Genomic DNA, 17,572 nt, shown 5'->3' with positions numbered 1-17,572 from the left:
CCACATCATTAAAAACTATCAATAAATGCTGTATTACATGCTGTTCATACTCACTCAGTCCGTCTTCTGTATTCTGCAAAAAAACTGCTTTCTACCTCCCCCCTCCTACGTATGTCCCCACTGCAATTAGGGATTTTGCAAAGCAGCATGGGCAGCTAGTACATATGCTCGGTTTTCAGTGTATTTTCTACCCTGAGCATTTCCTCCCTTTTACATCTGAACAGCCTATGTGACTGCAGAGTCACACATGTGGACGTATACACAGTGGTAAATGACAGTCCTCCCTCCTCCATGCTCACCAGCTAAACACAAAAACACAATAGAGGCTTCACCTCCCTTTAATTTTAGGACACAGGCTAGAGGGGCGTGACACAGCCTGTGACTGGTAGAAATCCATCCACACCATGTTATTGCCAAAAATAATAAAGATTTAATTTCAAATATATATCTGTATGATAATTTAAAACCGTTTATTGATATTATTATTCTAGTTTTACTCTGTATCCTAAAGGCTGTTTTTTTTTTAATTTTGTAACATGTGACCAGCAGCTGAGGACTAGAAGCTCCTCCTGTCACTGTTTCCTTGCAGACAGGCTGGGAAAGAGCTGAGTCGTGTGACAGCTGTACATCGATTAGGAAAAATGGTACTTTGTTTGTGTGGTTTTTTTTATTAAAATAATTACAGTGCCATCATCCATATACAGAAAAAGAAGGGATAATATAAATGAAATTTGTGTTTAGTATCACTTTAACTTTTTCCCTAAGTCTGCCTACACTTGCCCCAAAATTCCTGTACTTGGACATAACACACCTACTTATATGAAGCCCCACTCCTCTAAAAACAAGAACTGGCTCAAAACAGAGGTATGCTTTTAAATATTGGTATTCAATATTTTTTTTTTTTTTTACATAACAGCTAACACGAGGTACAAATTTTCATAAGTGGCCAACAATTACCAAAATAAAATATTTCACAATCTGGTGGCCATTGTCGAATTTAAAGCCACACCCCAATGTGATATTTATTCTTACATAAACCTTGGAAATTGAGGACATTGCACATTCAATATCAGTCATGTCGTCCTGACGACAGTCATGTCGTCCGTAAGTATTTACTTAGATATTGGTGTTCATTTCTCAAATGCCTTTTCCACCCAGCAGTAAATTCAAGTTTTTTGTTTTTTGTCTAATATGTTGGAGAGATGCCCCAGGTCATTAAAAAAGAATGTTAAAGACTTAAATAAATATTCATTAAATATCACACACAATTCACAATAAAGCATCATCACTTGGAGTAGGCACTGTATAGCATGTCTTTTGGAGGTTTCCTTCAAATTATGTCAAGTTCACCAAAAAGAAACCACACCAAATTATTACAGAATGCCCTCATGTCTCTCCGTGACTTTCAGAGCCTCGTGCATGCTAGCAGCTGACAGCCTCCGATTGATATTGGTGTATTTACACCTCAGCAAGTTCCAGAACGTAGTCCTTAAATCCCTGTTAAAGAAGGCATAGATCAATGGATTTATGAGCGAGTTAGTGTAGCCCAACCACAGAAGGGTCCTCTCCAGCCTGAGGGGCATGCAGCTGCAGCTAATGCCACAGATGAATGGCCGGGCTGTAGACAACAAGAAAAATGGGAGCCAGCATAATGTGAAGGCCCCAACAATGATTCCGAGAGTCCTTGCAGCTTTCTGTTCCCGCTTGAAGATGGAAATGTTCTTTCTGTCTTGACGTATTAGCTTCGACAAGGTGGCAAACTCTTCTACTGCTTTCTTTTTTTTGGAATTCTTTTTAGGAGCCATTTTCTCCTCCAAACAGTATATGCCTTCCTGCTCCATAAGTCTAGGGATGTTCACAAATTTGTGCTTCTCAGCACTGATTTTAGCCGCTATAAAAATCCTCTGGTACATTATGAGCATGACGGTCATAGGGATGTAGAAGGCCACTGCAGTAGAGTAGACAGTATAGCCAAAGTCTTGACTTATGAGACACATTCGCTCCACGGTCACATTTTGGGCCCATCCAAAGAGAGGAGGGAGGGTTATGGAGGCAGAGAGGAGCCAGACGATGAACACCATCTTAGCCATGAGCTTGCCATTTTGTCGAGCAGGGTAGGTCAAGGGACGAGTTATTCCAAGGTACCTGCAAAACAAAATCAAATGTTCAGAACTTGTAGACCTAACGGTAGAAAAATAAGGCATTAATCTCTTACATTTTGATAGGCAATGTCTGCACTTACAAACCCAAATACTTTTTTAAACATTTGTTATTTGTTTGGTATAAATAGGAACGGATAGACTTTTTTTTTTTTAGGATGTCCAGTTTCCTAAAGCCCCGTACACACGCACAGATTGTTGGCCAACTGATCGGCCAACTTTTGTCCAGTGTTGTTTGTTGGTTGAAATGTGCTCTAGACTTGCACTGGACTTTTGTTGGCCAACAAAAACCAACTTCAGAAGTGATGTCATGTTCTGGTTGACTTTCAGTGTGTTTTTTCTTCTCTGAGCATGCCCAGTCTTGCTCATCTGATTTTTGTCTGCCGAAATCTGTACTGACTGAGGAACAATCGGCCGTTCTTTGTTGGCCAACAAAAATTTTATAGCATGCACGCCAGATTTTTTTCGGCCGAAAATTCGCAGTTGGTTGTCGGAAGCATCATACTAACAAGCCGAAAATCGACAGATCGGACGTTGGCCAACAATTTACGGCCAACAATCTGTGCGTGTGTACGGGGCTTAATGCCCCATACACACGTGCAGATTATCTGCAGACTTTTGTCTGAAGACTTACCAAAACCATATAATATGAGGTCAAACCTAAACACTTTCAATTTGTATGCAATCCGGCAGGCCCTTGCACTACATAGAAAAGGTAAGTCTGCAGACAAAAGTCTGCAGATAATCTGCACGTGTGTATGGGGCATTAGTCTATCCAAAGCCAAAATGTATTTTTTTCCATTAGAGCAGAGAATGGGTAAAATGCCCTGTTAGTGTTCTGTAGACACAAATGGAAGTGACAATAAATCTCTCCAAAGTGTGGGAAAATTGCCTCCTAGACAGTAGACACTGGTGCAAGTGACCCCATTTTACGATTTCCTCTCTTTCCCTGTTCTTGGAAAATCTTTAATTTCACTTTCAGCCACCAGGACAAATAGACAGAAAGCATTTCCCTAGTGGCAAATGGACAGCAACAAAAAAGCTTGACAGAGGTCCTAACCCCTCACTACCCTATCATTTAAACCAGGGATTTCCAAACTTTCTAAACAATGGGCCAGTTTACTATCTTTCAGACTTTAGAGGGGGCTGGACTGTGGCCAGTGGGAGTAGAAATCCCCTGACATCAGTAGGGGAAACAATGCCTCAGGCTTGGATGTCAATGGGAGTAAAAACATTACAAAGCTACTGTGGTCAGTAGGAGAAGGAATAGTGCCCCATCATTGATGTGAGTGAAAGGAACAGTGCCCCATCATTGGTGTTAATGAGAGGAATAGTGCCCATCATTGGTGTTAATGAGAGGAATAGTGCCCATCATTGGTATCAGTGGGAGGAATAGTGCCCCGTTATTGGTGACAGTGGGAGGAATAGTGCCTTTCATTGGTGTCAGTCGGAGGAATAGTGCCCTATCATTGGTGTCAGTGGGAGGAATAGTGCCCCATCGTTGGTGTCAGTCGAAAGAATAGGACCCTATCATTGGTGTCAGTGGGAAGAAAAGTGCCCTATCATTGGTATCAGTGGGAGGAATGGTGCCCCATCATTGGTGTCAGTGGTAGAAATAGTTACATAGTTAGTAAGGTTGAAAAAAGACACTAGTCCATCCAGGTAAACCTATAATGAGTGTGTGTGTGTTTATGTCAATAGTACATTGTATACCCCTGTATGTTGTGCTCATTAAGGTGCCCATCTAATAGTTTTTTTGAAACTATCGATGCTCCTTGCTGATACCACTGCTTGTGGAAGAGAATTCCCCATCCTTACCACTCTGATCCCTTTACGCAGTTTAAGGTTAAACCGCTTTTCTTCTCATTTTAATGAATGACCGTGTGTCTTTTTAAATTCCCTTTCACTAAAAACTTGTTCCCTGTGCCAGGGTCACCAGAACGGTACATTGATATCATATCCCCTATTATGCATCTCCTCTCCAGAAATAATAAGTTCAATGCTTTTAGTCTTTCCTCATAACTATGGTCCTCCAGTCCCTTTATTAGCTTTTTTGCCCTTCTCTGGACACTCTCCAGTTCCAGCATATCCTTCCTGAAGACATACTCAAGATGTGGCTAGACCAGAGTCTTGTAGAGTGGGAGAATTATCATTTTATCTCTGGAGTAAATTCCCTTTTTAATACATGCCAGTATTCTGTTGGCTTTACCTGTAGCAGCTTGGCATTGCATGCCATTGCTGAGCTTGTCATCTACCTGGACCCCCACGTCTTTTTCCATCCTAGATTCCCCCAGAGGTTCACCGCCCTAGTGAGTAACTTGCATTCATATTTTTAGCATCCAAATGCATTCCTTTAATTTTTCAACATTAAATCTAATTTGCCATGTAGTTGTCCACCCCTTCAGGTCTTCTTGTAAGGTTTCCACATCCTGCGTAGAAGTTATTGCTCTCTTTAGCTTAGTATTGTCCGCAAATACTGAGATTAAACTGTTTATCCCATCCTCTAGATTGTTTATGAATAAATTAAACAGGATTGGTCCCAGGACAGACTTTTTGGGGGACCCCACTTTCCACACCAGACCATTCCGGGTACTCCCCATTTATCACCACCTTTTGGACTCGCCCCTGAAGTCAGTTTTCAATCCAGTATGCATCCTAAGGTCCATACCTACGTACTTTAGTTTGTTCAGTAAACGTTTGTGGGGAACTGTATCAAATGCCTTTGCAAAATCCAGATACACCACATCTACAGGTCTTCCTTTATCTAGATGGCAGCTCACTTTTTCATAGAAGGTTAATAGATTGGTCTGGCAAGAACGATTCTTCATGAATCCATACTGATTTATACTAATGATACCGTTTTCATTACTAAAATCTTGTATATAGTCCTTTATCATCCCCTCTAATAGCTTGCAGAATATTAATGTTAGGCTAACTGGCCTGTAGTTCCCAGGGATATATCCCAGCCCTTTTCTCAATATTGGTGCTACGTTGGCTTTTTTCCAATCAGCCGGTACCATTCCCTTTAGTACACTGTCCATAAAAATTAGGAACAATGATCTGGCTATCAACTGACTGAGTTCCTTAAGGACCCTTAGGTGTAAGTCATCTGGTCCCGGTGACTTATTTATGTTAAGTTTTTCAAGTCTATTTCTGAGTCTGTCTTCTGTTATCCATGAGGGTGCTTCCTGTGACGTGTTATTAACATTAACATTACAGTTACTGAATCCCCCTGTTTCTTTTGTAAAGGAAAATAATTTATTCAGAATCTTTGCCTTTTCTCTGTCCTTTGTAGCCAAATTCCCTTCAGTTTCCTACTATTTATATACTTAAAGAATTTCTTAGGTTTTTTTTTACTCTCTTCTGCTATGTGCCTTTCGTGTTCTATCTTGGCCAACTTGATTGCGCTCTTTCATTTCTTATTGCATTCTTTGTAATGTTAGACTGCTGACAATGACCCCTTAGCCTTGTATTTTTTGAAGGCCTTTTCTTTTGTTCATTGGTGTCAGTGGGAGGAATAGTGCCCTATCATTGGTGACTGTGGGAGGAATAGAGCCCTATCAATGGTGACTGTGGAAAAAATAGTGCCACATTGTTGGTTTCATTGGGAGGAACAATGCCCCAAGGGCCAGATAAAAGCCTATTGCTTTAAACTAATAACTTAAAATACACTTTAGGACTTTTCTGACTTTAAGATAGTTATAGTGAATCAATTTGGCGGTTAAACTTGTGGGCACTATCTGACCAGGTATTGATTGTTTTCTTTCTTGTTCAATAGTTTTAATTAAAAATGTTCGATTAACTGACAAACCATATTGAATTTTGACACATTTATTTACAAAGTACATTTGTATACAAGGAATGCACTGTATTCATATTACATTCATTAAACATGACCTAGGGGTCTATTTATCAAAAATTGCCATGCAAATGCCTCAAGCATTCACACAGCCAACAGGAATAACCACTTCTGGACCAGAAGGATTTGCCCCCTTAATGACCAGGACATATTAACGGACAATTGCGCGGTCATGCGACGCTGTACCTAAATTAAATTGATGTCCTTTTTTCCCCACAAATAGAGCTTTCTTTTGGTGGTATTTGATCACCTGTGCGATTTTTATTTTTTGCGCTATAAACAAAAAAAGAGCAACAATTCTGAAAAAAAAAACAATATTTTTCCCATTCTGCTATATAACATTCCCCCAAAAAATATTTAAAAATCTAAATGTTTTAACATTTTAGGCCAATTTGTTTTCTGCTACATATTTTTGGTAAAAAAAAATTGTAATAAGCGTATTTTGATTGGTTTACGCAAAGGTTATCGCATCTACTAACTACGGGAAAGTTTTATGTCATTTTTATTGTTTTCTTTTTTACTAGCTAGTAATGGCGGCGATCTGCGGGACTGAGACATTGCGGCAGACAGATCGGACCTCTGACTGACATTTTTGAAACTTTTGGGAGGACCAGTGACATTACTACAGTAATCAGTGCCAAAAATATGCACTGTTACTGTAATAATAACACTGGCAGGGAAGGGGTTAACACTGTGGGTGATCAAGGGGCTAAAGGCTGTACCTAGGGGCGTGTTTCTAACTGTGTGGGGCGTTCCTTGTGAAATGATCAGAGACCTGTGTCCCTATATAGAAGGATCACAGGTGCTCTGTGATCATTCCAGGGAGAACGGTCAGCTGTGCTTACAACAGCTGACTGTTTTTCTCTCAGCGGGGTACCATTGCGGGTGTCAGGCGGCAATCGGAGCCGCCTGCCCTGTGCATCGGCTGCCCAGCAGGGGTGGTAGCGTGCCGCAGGCAGCACCCCTCGCTCCCTAGCTGCAGGTGCGCGACCGACTTATACCTACGGCGGTTCGCGGTTAATCACCGTATTACCCCTTAATGATCCCATCTGACCCCCAATATTATAACATATTTGTGTCTGGTATTATCTGTTATATACAGTATACCATGTGAATACAGATGTAAGTGCCACAATCCATTCATACTTGATATTTAAAATACAATCTGCTGGTATGGCTATTGGTGGAATGTTCATATGGAAATCATGAAACTAAGAAAAAATATGATTAGAGAGGTGGGCATAATCAGGATTGGCAGGCAGAGAAAAGAGGGTGAAGGGCAGGCTTAAGGGAAATATAATTGTTACACTGAAAATTTAATCCATTTGTGGAAAATGTAAACGGCACTCTTGGATGAGATCTCTTCACCTTTTTGCCAAGTTTGCATGTTCTACTGTCTTCCCTAAGGCAAAGAGAACTTCTATACTTCCTGTATGATTTTCATCTACGGAGAATGCAGTGGGGAGTGTGGAAATATCAAAAGGTTGGGGATCATACATACAGTAAACCTACAAGGTGGACCAGCTTAGAGCTAGGATCTGTATTAAGGAGATCTTGCTGCTATAACCCCTTAAGGAAGTTATGAAGCTACTAGAAGTTCACTAGATTTCACCAATAGGTGAGCTACCACAAAAACCACAGCTGTATGTGATAGGGCCCCATATTAAAACCATGAAGGGGTCCCCCACCTTTCTAGTCTCCATCTAAGGCCATTACTCCAGTTGTACCAAATACAAATGGATTTCATATCAATCGAATAGAGGTGTTTATGCATTTATTTTCCCACATGTATTTGCCTGATGCTATTGCTACTTTAATTATTACTTTTAGTGCCGGTTCACACTACGTCGCTCCGACTTAGGGGGCGGCCTGTGAAGTCGCGTGTAGCGCGACTTCGGCGCGACTTGCATGGACTTCATAAAATTAATGTCTATGCAAGTTGCCTACAGGTCGCCCCGAAGTAGTGCAGGACCCTTTTTCTAAGTCGGAGCCACTTGTGTCGCTCCTATTAGAACGGCTCCTGTACCGCACAATGGGAGCGCGACGGACCGTGATTTGTCAGGCTGACAAGTCGCGGTCCAAGTCGGACTAGTGTGAATGCGGTCTAAGTGTAGCTTTGGCTACTTATTTTATTTGGACCATGAGGATATTGATAACTGTGGCAGTTTTTTTGTAAACAAGAGAAAATTGAGGTGTGTACAGCTATTTTAGAGGCGACTTCACAGTGAGCTTCGACTGCTTTGACTGCAATGTACCCGCGATTTTAGTGCAGGTTAGCTCACTATGCCATAACCTTCTAACCTACTACAGCTAACCTGCACCAAAACCATACTCCTGTGCTGCAGCCAAAGGCTTAAGACTAGTTGGCATACTTACACTATCTTGTCAAAAGTATTGGGACACCTGCCTTTACACACACATGAACTTTAATAGCCTCTTAGTCTGTAGGGTTCAATATTGAGTTGGCCCACCCTTTGCAGCTATAACAGCTTCAACTCCTCTGGGAAGGCTGTCCACAAGGTTTAGGAGTGTGTCTATGGGAATGTTTGACCATTCTTCCAGAAGCGCATTTGTGAGGTCAGGCACTGATGTTGGACAAGAATCCTCAAACTGTTCCCACAAAGCATGAAATTGTCCAAAATGTCTTGGTATACTGACGCCTTAAGAGTTCCCTTCACTGGAAGTAAGGGGTGAAGCCCAACCCCTGAAAAACAACCTCACACCATAATCCCCCCTCCACCAAATTATTTGGACCAGTACATAACACAAGGTCTATAAAGACATGGATGAGCTAGTTTGGGATGGAGGAACTTGACTGGCCTGAACTCAACCCTGATAAAACACCTTTGGGATGAGTTAGAGCGGAGACTGCAAGCCAGGCCTTCTTGTCCAACATCAGTGCCTGACCTCCCAAATGCACTTCTGGAAGAATAATCAAACATTCCCATAGACACTCCTAAACCTTGTGGACAGCCTTCCCAAAAAATTTGATGCTGTTATAGCTGCAAAGGGGGGGCCAACTCAATATTGAACCCAACGGACTATGACTGGGGTCCCATTAAAGTTCATGTGCATGTAAAGGCAGGCGTCCCAATACTTTTAGTAATGTAATGTAGCTAGTAGGACAAGGAACTGCAGTCTGGACCTCAGCAGGTGCTGGGCTGAGTGCCTGAAGAAGATTGCTATAGGATTATTTTATACTTGCCAACTGTCCCTTTTTTCCTGGGACAGTCCCTGCAAATAGGAGCCTGTCCCAGGTAATTTATATTGTCCCTGGAAGCGCCTGTTAATCGGGCTCCCCATATGTTATGCAGAAGTGGTGCATCTAAATGGGAGAATTATTCCAACTCTGCTACTGTGGCCTTAAGTTTGAAATTCCCTTTTTTAATTTCCTGTAATTATCTCTATATTGAGTAGTCTCTATAATCTGATAAGTAGGCGAGATTAATTATGCAGAGTGAGCGGAGCTTCAGGGAAGTGGGTGTGGTAATTGATAGCTGTGCTGCAAAGTGTCCCTGGAAATTTTTTTTAAATGTTGGCAACTATGTTATTTGCTGGAGGGCATCATCCTGGAGTCCTGGTCTGGAGAAGGATCTTTTGTTTCCCTCACTGGGGAACTACCTGTGGATGCTGGATGGCAGACAGCTCCTGGGATATCGTAAGTAAAGACCTTGCTGTGGACTCTTTGGTGCGCAAGTCCCAGAAAGAATGCTTAATGCCAGAGTATGCTTAATGGACTGGAACTGCTCTTAGGGCTGGTTCACACAATTTCTGCATTCCAGATGTGTTTCTGCATGCGCATTTTTGGTGCAATCCAGTGCGTTTATTCCCCCTATTATTTAATTTATTTAAAGTTAGGACTTGTCAGTTCCTTTTTTTGATGTGCTTTGCCGTGTTCCAGATGCATTCCATACAGAATAAATGCAAGATGGCCTACTTTTGTTGAGGGCTGCAGATAACACAGAACAACTGGTCCTGTTGTACTGGCCCCAGGCCTTATCGGCTAAACAGGGGGGCCCAGGGCAACTTTTTATGTTCATTTCTGCCTAAATGAATAAATGGATTTCATTAGATACCCTAACTCCTACTTGCTCACCAGGGCTTAAATTACATTTCCCTGGGCCCCATCAGGTCAACAGAGGAACCCAGGAGGTGGGACTTTTTTTCATTTTTAGCATATAGAGGGATAAAATTAGTGCCCAATTTTGCTGTACCCAAGGGGGGTGGGTGGTGTGTAGGTGGGGTTGGGGGGCATCATCAGGAAGGCTATATGGGGCCCCATGATTTCTAACAGCGGCCCTGTACTGGAAGCCACTGCACTGTTGTGAGCTAGGACCATTGGGATCCATGTTACACATTGTCCATGAGTTTTTGATGCAGAATAATAATGCACTGGTCTGTATCTGGTGTGAACCAATCCTTATAGATAGCCAGCACACCAAGGATCTTGCAAAAGCAGTCCAAAAAGCTTTATTCCAGAGAAGATCACATCAAAAACAATTTAGTGCAACGTTTCGGAGCCGCGCAGGACCCCTTTCATCACATGCCTGACTAAGGGGTCCTGCACGGCTCCCAAACGTTGCACTACATTTTTTTTTATGTGATCTTCTCTGGAATAAAGCTTTTTGGACTGCTTTTGCAAGATCCTTGGTGTGCTGGCAAATATGTATTTACTTGTAACCGATCCAGTGGCCAGCTGGTGATCGCTTCAGCACCCAGTACACAAGTGCCTACAAACCAGGAAGGTGTGCGATAGGAATATGAACTATACCGATCCTTATAGAGTCCTAGATATACTGGTCATCCCCCTCTCCAGGAAAGATTAGCGAGAAGCTGTCCTCTTGTTATTTCTTTTTTGGTTTGGAGTATCCTGATCCCTATACTCCTCTCCTGTTCAAGTTATTCAGCAATTAATTTTAACCACTTACTGCAAACTGACATAGATCTACGTTTGCAGACTTTGCGGGGGTATACCGGGATGATGCCTCTAGCTAGAGGCAGCATCCCGGTACCGTGGTCAACAGCCGACGGTCGGCTTTCCGTCGGTAACGACTGATGCGGCTCGGGAGCCGCTTGATCGTTACCCGGGTGAGCGGGAGGGGATGTCCCACCGGGAGCCCCGATTACCCAGCCGATGCGTCCGCCGGCTAGATGGAGTCCCGATCAAAGCCGGAAGCAGCTTCGATCGGGTCATGCGATGACGTAACCTGGAGGTGGCGTCCATGGCGTCACTTCCGGGTTACTCTCCTGCAAAAGGCGGCAGATTTAAAAAACGGCTGTACGCAAAAACGCAGTTTTCAGCGTTTTGCATACATGAAACTGTAGTGGAGGGGTTTAGGGTCTTTTAGACCCTCGATCCCTCCATAAAGAGTACCTGTCACTGCATATTGGTGTCAAAAGGGACATTTACATTGCTTGTGACAGCAATAAAAGTGATCAGATTTTTATTTTTTTTTAAAAACCTGTAATAAATTAAAAAAAAATAAAATAAATAGGAAAAAAAAAAGATTTTAGCCGCCCCCGTCAAAAAAAACGTATACGGAAGTCGAGCCGCAAATGAAATCGCTGTTCAAACCACACATGTGAGGTATCGCCGCGATCGCCAGAGCGTGAGCAATAATTTAAAAAAAAGAGCTACACTCTAACTCTTAACTGGTAACCGTTAAAAAAAAATTAATGCGTCGCCTATTGAGATCTCTATTGACCGTAGTTTGTCGCCATCCCACGGGTGTGCGCAATTTTAAACCGTAACATGTTGGGTATCTATTTACTCGGCGTGACATCATCTTTCACAATATACAAAAAAAATGGGCTAACTTTTAGTATTTTTTAAATGCAGTGAAATGTGATTCTTGAAAAATTTTCCAAATAAATGGCGTTTTAAAGACCGCTGCGCATATACCGCGTGACAAAAAATATTGCAATGACGACACTTTATTCTCCAGAGTCTTTGCTAAAAAAATATATATAATGTTTGGGGGTTCTAAGTAGTTTTCTAGGAAAAAATACTGATTTTACCTTGTAAACAAAAAGTGTCCGAAATAGGGCTGGGGCTTAAGTGGTTAAAAAGCCATCCCCTAGACTGAGCCTGAATTTCCCAGCATTTCATGTGCTGTGACCCCCAATATAAATCTACATCCAAAAAGGAATGGCGGATATTAGAGATGTCAGTGTCTGTTCTAGAATGTGGACGTATGTGACCTGAGATGTATGCTGGAGGAAACAGAAGTGTATGATCGCATTTGCCTTCATTTTATGCTCTCTTGACTCCCCTCACTGATGATAAGAGACAATAATTAAATCTCATTTGCGTAATGACTTCAAAGTAAGAAATATAAGATCCATCCAACTAAGATAGCTACATAGACATAATTAGAATTTGAAACAGAAGACTATCAACATTGGACAAGTAAAATTAATGTAAAATAATATGGTGTAGGAAAGAAGCAGCAGATATAAAAAAAAAACATCAAATAGTCGATTTGAAAGTTCAAGCGTTATTTCTCCACTTTATTAAGTAAAGACTTCTCTGTAAATGATCCTTTTTGATTATCTGTTATAAAATGTTATTTAGCTTTGTAAAGCCCAACTCCAAGCAAATAAAAAATGATCCTTTGCAGTGGGGCTATGCCCACAGTACAAGGTTTAGTTGCTCATTTTGGACTTAGAGGAAAAGTCAAAGGAAATATACTGAACTACCGCGTTTCTCCAAAAGTAAGCCCTACACCGAAAATAAGACCTAGTCTGATTATTTGGGATGGCTGCAATATGAGCCCTACCCCGAAAATAAGCCCTAGTTGAAATCCTTGTAAAATCATGTAAGCTGTGCTGTAAAAGTATTACCGTATTTTTCGCCGTATAAGACGCACTTTTTCTTCCCCAAAACTGGGGGGGAAAAGTTGGTGCGTCTTATACGGCAAATACACATTTTGCCTGCTGCCTGCTGAGTCCTGACGTCGCAACGGGGGCGGTGCCGCTGCGTGCGTCAGTCACGCACCGTCACCGCCCAATCTCCTTCCCGCCGGACCGAGAGAGCCGGCCGTCAAAGAAGACAGAAGAGGACGAGAGGAGCAGCGCCGTGGACGGTTCCAGGAATCCCGCCGCCGTCAGAAGAAGAGGACGAGAGGAGCAGCGCCGTGGACGTCTCGCAGGAAGCCCAGGAGAACAGGTAAGTGATTGAAGCCGACCTGTGCCATGCCTGTACCACCACCTGTGCCATGCCTAAAGCACCACCTGTGCCATGCCTGTACCACCACCTGTGCCATGCCTAAAGCACCACCTGTGCCATGCCTAAAGCACCACCTGTGCCATGCCTGTATCACCACCTGTGCCATGCCTAAAGCACCACCTGTTCCATGCCTGTACCACCACCTGTGCCATGCCTGTACCACCACCTGTGCCATGCCTAAAGCACCACCTGTGCCATGCCTGTACCCCCACCTGTGCCATGCCTAAAGCACCACCTGTGCCATGCCTGTACCACCACCTGTGCCATGCCTAAAGCACCACCTGTTCCATGCCTGTACCACCACCTGTGCCATGCCTGTACCACCACCTGTGCCATGCCTTAAGCACCACCTGTGCCATGCCTAAACCACTACCTGTGCCATGCCTGTACCACCACCTGTGCCATGCCTAAAGCACCACCTGTGCCATGCCTGTACCACCACCTGTGCCATGCCTAAAGCACCACCTGTGCCATGCCTATACCCTCACCTGTGCCATGCCTATACCCTCACCTGTTGATATAAAATATTTTACTGCAGTATTTGGTTTAGAATCTTTTTTTTCTAGATTTTCCTCCTTTAAAATTGGGTGCGTCTTATATGCCGGTGCGTCTTATACGGCGAAAAATACGGTATATAATGTCCAGTCCTCCTCCTCCCGGCTTTATGTAACATGATAATACCTCATTTACAGCGCCGCTGGGCGCTCGTGTGACACGCCAGAGCTGTCCTGCTCCTCCCGGCTAATATCCATGGCCCCTCCCCCTGCAGTGCTCGGAGCAGGGCTGACGTCAGCGGGGATCCTGGCATCTCCCTCGGCAGTACTCGGAGCGGGAAAGAAGAGCTCCGGCGGGTCATGTGAGCGCCCAGCAAAGCTGTAAATAAGGTATTTTCTACAATGTTACGTAAAGACACACACTGGACAGTATATAATCTATTTACAGAGCAGATTAAATTATTTTACAAGGACTTTACCTGGAGTTTATTTTGGAGATTACAGGGATGTTGACTCCTTTGCTGACAGGGAGGGAGAGGGGGAGAGAAGACAGGGGACAAGTAAGACATCCCCCGAAAATAGGCCCTAATGCATTTTTTGTACCTAAAATTAATATAAGACCCGGGCTTATTTTCAGGGAAACACAGTAATATAGTGTTAATTTTGATGTCAAACTTTGACTTAGTTTTAGTCATAGTCTTTTGACTAAAATTACATTTTAGTATGGTATTTTAGTCATCTGAATTGTTTTAGTCGTATTTTAGTCCACTAAAATCTCCAGTACATTTTAGTTGACTACAATCTAATGGGTTTAGTTAAATTGTAATGTATTATTTAAGCATTTCTCTTGAATTGCCAAACTCATTTTGTAATCCTGAAGAAAAAGTCTAATAACATGGTTTTATTAATGGTATTAAGGTTTGAACATGTACTACAGACACAGGTATTAGCCGTTGTGACATATAATGTTTTATAAATAAAACAAAAATATTGCTTTTTAACAAAGTGCAATTTTAAAATATTTAAAAACCCAAAAAACTGTAAACTCTATTGGCTGTAATTCCATTGCACATATTACCAACATTAAATATTAATGTAGCACCCTCCTAGGTAGGTGCTAGGTTGGTAAAAGCTTAGCAGCTCTATCTGCTTATCAGGGGAGCCTGATTGTTAGTTCTGCCTGTTGCATGTGTCCAGGGTGTGATTCACCTTGGCTGAGGGAGTGTCCCCACTGTATCCAATGGGAGAGCCTGTTGGACAGTGGAGGAAACACAGCCAGTGACACACAGGCTTTTGTGGCTGTCCCAGTGGGTTGGCACAACAGTGGTGCATTTTGGGATAGGTCATAAAAGCCGGGGGCACATGTGACAGGGTGTCTTTAGGCGGGAAGCCAGGTCCCAGGAGGAGGGTGATGGCTATCTCTCCTCCTGTCAGCAAGGAAGGTGGTCACAGGCGGTCGGCCTAGTGGACCAAGTGTGTGATGCTGAGCCAGGAGGTCCAGGATACTGATGAGTGGAGCTAAAGGCAGAGCAACCCAGGGAAAAGCAATGTCTGTGAGTACCAGGAAGCTTGCCAGGGATCTGCCCAGGAAGGGGACCACTCCAGTGGAGAGTCAGTGGACAAGGGGCTAGCATGCACAGGAAGTGAGAAAGGGGGTGCCAGATTCGGACCCTGAATAGGAATTCATTCAGGAACATACAGTGGGTACGGAAAGTATTCAGACCCCCTTAAATTTTTCACTCTTTGTTATATTGCAGCCATTTGCTAAAATCATTTAGGTTCATTCTTCTTCCTCATGAATGTACACATAGCACCCCATACTGACAGAAAAACACAGAATTGTTGACATTGTTGCAGATTTATTAAAAAAGAAAAACTGAAATATCACATGGTCCTAAGTATTCAGACCCTTTGCTCAGTATTTAGTAGAAGCCCCCTTTTGATCTAATACAGCCAGGAGTCTTTTTGGGAAAGATGCAACAAGTCTTTCACACCTGGATTTGGGGATCCTCTGCCATTCCTCCTTGCAGATCCTCTCCAGTTCTGTCAGGTTGGATGGTAAACGTTGGTGGACAGCCATTTTTAGGTCTCTCCAGAGATGCTCAATTGGGTTTAAGTCAGGGCTCTGGCTGGGCCATTCAAGAACAGTCACGGAGTTGTTGTGAAGCCACTCCTTCGTTATTTTAGCTGTGTGCTTAGGGTCATTGTCTTGTTGGAAGGTAAACCTTCCGCCCAGTCTGAGGTCCAGAGCACTCTGGAGAAGGTTTTTGTCCAGGATATCCCTGTACTTGGCCGCATTCGTCTTTCCCTCAATTGCAACCAGTCGTCCTGTGCCTGCAGCTGAAAAACACCCTCACAGCATGATGCTGCCACCGCCATGCTTCACTGTTGGGACTGTATTGGACAGGTGATGAGCAGTGCCTGGTTTTCTCCACACATACCGCTTAGAATTTGGGCCAAAAAGTTCTATTTTGGTCTCATCAGACCAGCGAATCTTATTTCTCACCATCTTGGAGTCCTTCAGGTGTTTTTTTTAGCAAACTCCATGCGGGCTTTCATGTGTCTTACACTGAGGAGAGGCTTCCGTCGGGCCATAAAGCCTCGACTGGTGGAGGGCTGCAGTGATGGTTGACTTTCTACAACTTTCTCCCATCTCCTGACTGCATCTCTGGAGCTCAGCCACAGTGATCTTTGGGTTCTTCTTTACCTCTCTCACCAAGGCTCTTCTCCCCCGATAGCTCAGTTTGGCCGGACGGCCAGCTCTAGGAAGGGTTCTGGTCATCCCAAACGTCTTCCATTTGAGGATTATGGAGGCCACTGTGCTCTTAGGAACCTTAAGTGCAGCAGAAATCTTTTTGTAACCTTGGCCAGATCTGTGCCTTGCCACAATTCTGTCTCTGAGCTCTTCAGGCAGTTCCTTTGACCTCATGATTCTCATTTGCTCTGACATGCATTGTGATCTGGAAGGTCTTATATAGACAGGTGTGTGGCTTTCCTAATCAAGTCCAATCAGTATAATCAAACACAGCTGGACTCAAATGAAGGTGTAGAACCATCTCAAGGATGATCAGAAGAAATGGAAAGTACCTGAGTTAAATATATGAGTGTCACAGCAAGGGGTCTGAATACTTAGGACCATGTGATATTTCAGTTTTTCTTTTTTAATAAATCTGCAACAATGTCAACAATTCTGTGTTTTTCTGTCAGTATGGGGTGCTATGTGTACATTCATGAGGAAGAAGAATGAACCTAAATGATTTTAGCAAATGGCTGCAATATAACAAAGAGTGAAAAATTTAAGGGGGTCTGAATACTTTCCGTACCCACTGTATATTCTACTTCACTTCAGTGGCAAGGAGAAGCAGCGGCCTTGTCACACACACTACAGTCAGTTGTCCTCAGAAATTTTGCATAGTTCAAGTTGGAGTATCCCACTCATCCCTTCTCCCATCCAAGTTCTGAAATAAAACACAAAAACCAAATCCCCTGGACTGTTCATTGTCTGAGCCAAGTCTTAAAGTGATAAGTTTTACAGACTGTTGCTATGGGTAACCCAGGGGAATCCACACTCAGCAGCTCCCTAGCGGGCAGTGCTAAATTAAGAAGAAAAGAAAGGAAAACTTAGTAGATGCCCCCTGCTTTTTCTAATGTGGGAGTACAGTGTTATTTTTATGTCAAATTTGGATTTAGTTTAAGTCATAGTCTTTTGACTAAAATGCCATTTTAGTTTTAGTCATATTTTAGTCAACTAAAATAGTGTTACTTTAGTCAACAAAAATATTTTCGTCTATGAAAGTAAAACTGCTTTCCTGATCCTCTTCTCCTTCCGGCA

General features: G+C 42.9%; 1 protein-coding gene across 3 annotated transcripts in view; it reads right to left on the bottom strand.

Moving 5' to 3' along the window:
• Positions 1–1,177: 1,177 nt before the first annotated feature.
• Positions 1,178–17,572, bottom strand: part of LOC309559974 (5-hydroxytryptamine receptor 7) — a 132,264-nt gene continuing 115,869 nt past the window's right edge. For all 3 annotated transcript variants that reach the window (XM_082263452.1, XM_082263453.1, XM_082263451.1), the window contains one exon: positions 1,178–2,145. In XM_082263452.1, the coding sequence (XP_082119578.1) occupies positions 1,374–2,145 (772 nt within the window). In that variant the 3' untranslated portion in view covers positions 1,178–1,373. The remainder of the gene's footprint in view (positions 2,146–17,572) is intronic.

This window comes from Pelophylax lessonae (assembly GCF_965119305.1).
Source record: "Pelophylax lessonae genome assembly, chromosome: 1".
Classification (NCBI taxonomy): Eukaryota; Metazoa; Chordata; class Amphibia; order Anura; family Ranidae; genus Pelophylax; species Pelophylax lessonae.
The sequence above is the reverse complement of the archived record's forward strand: the minus strand, read 5'-3'. Positions and strand labels throughout refer to the sequence as shown.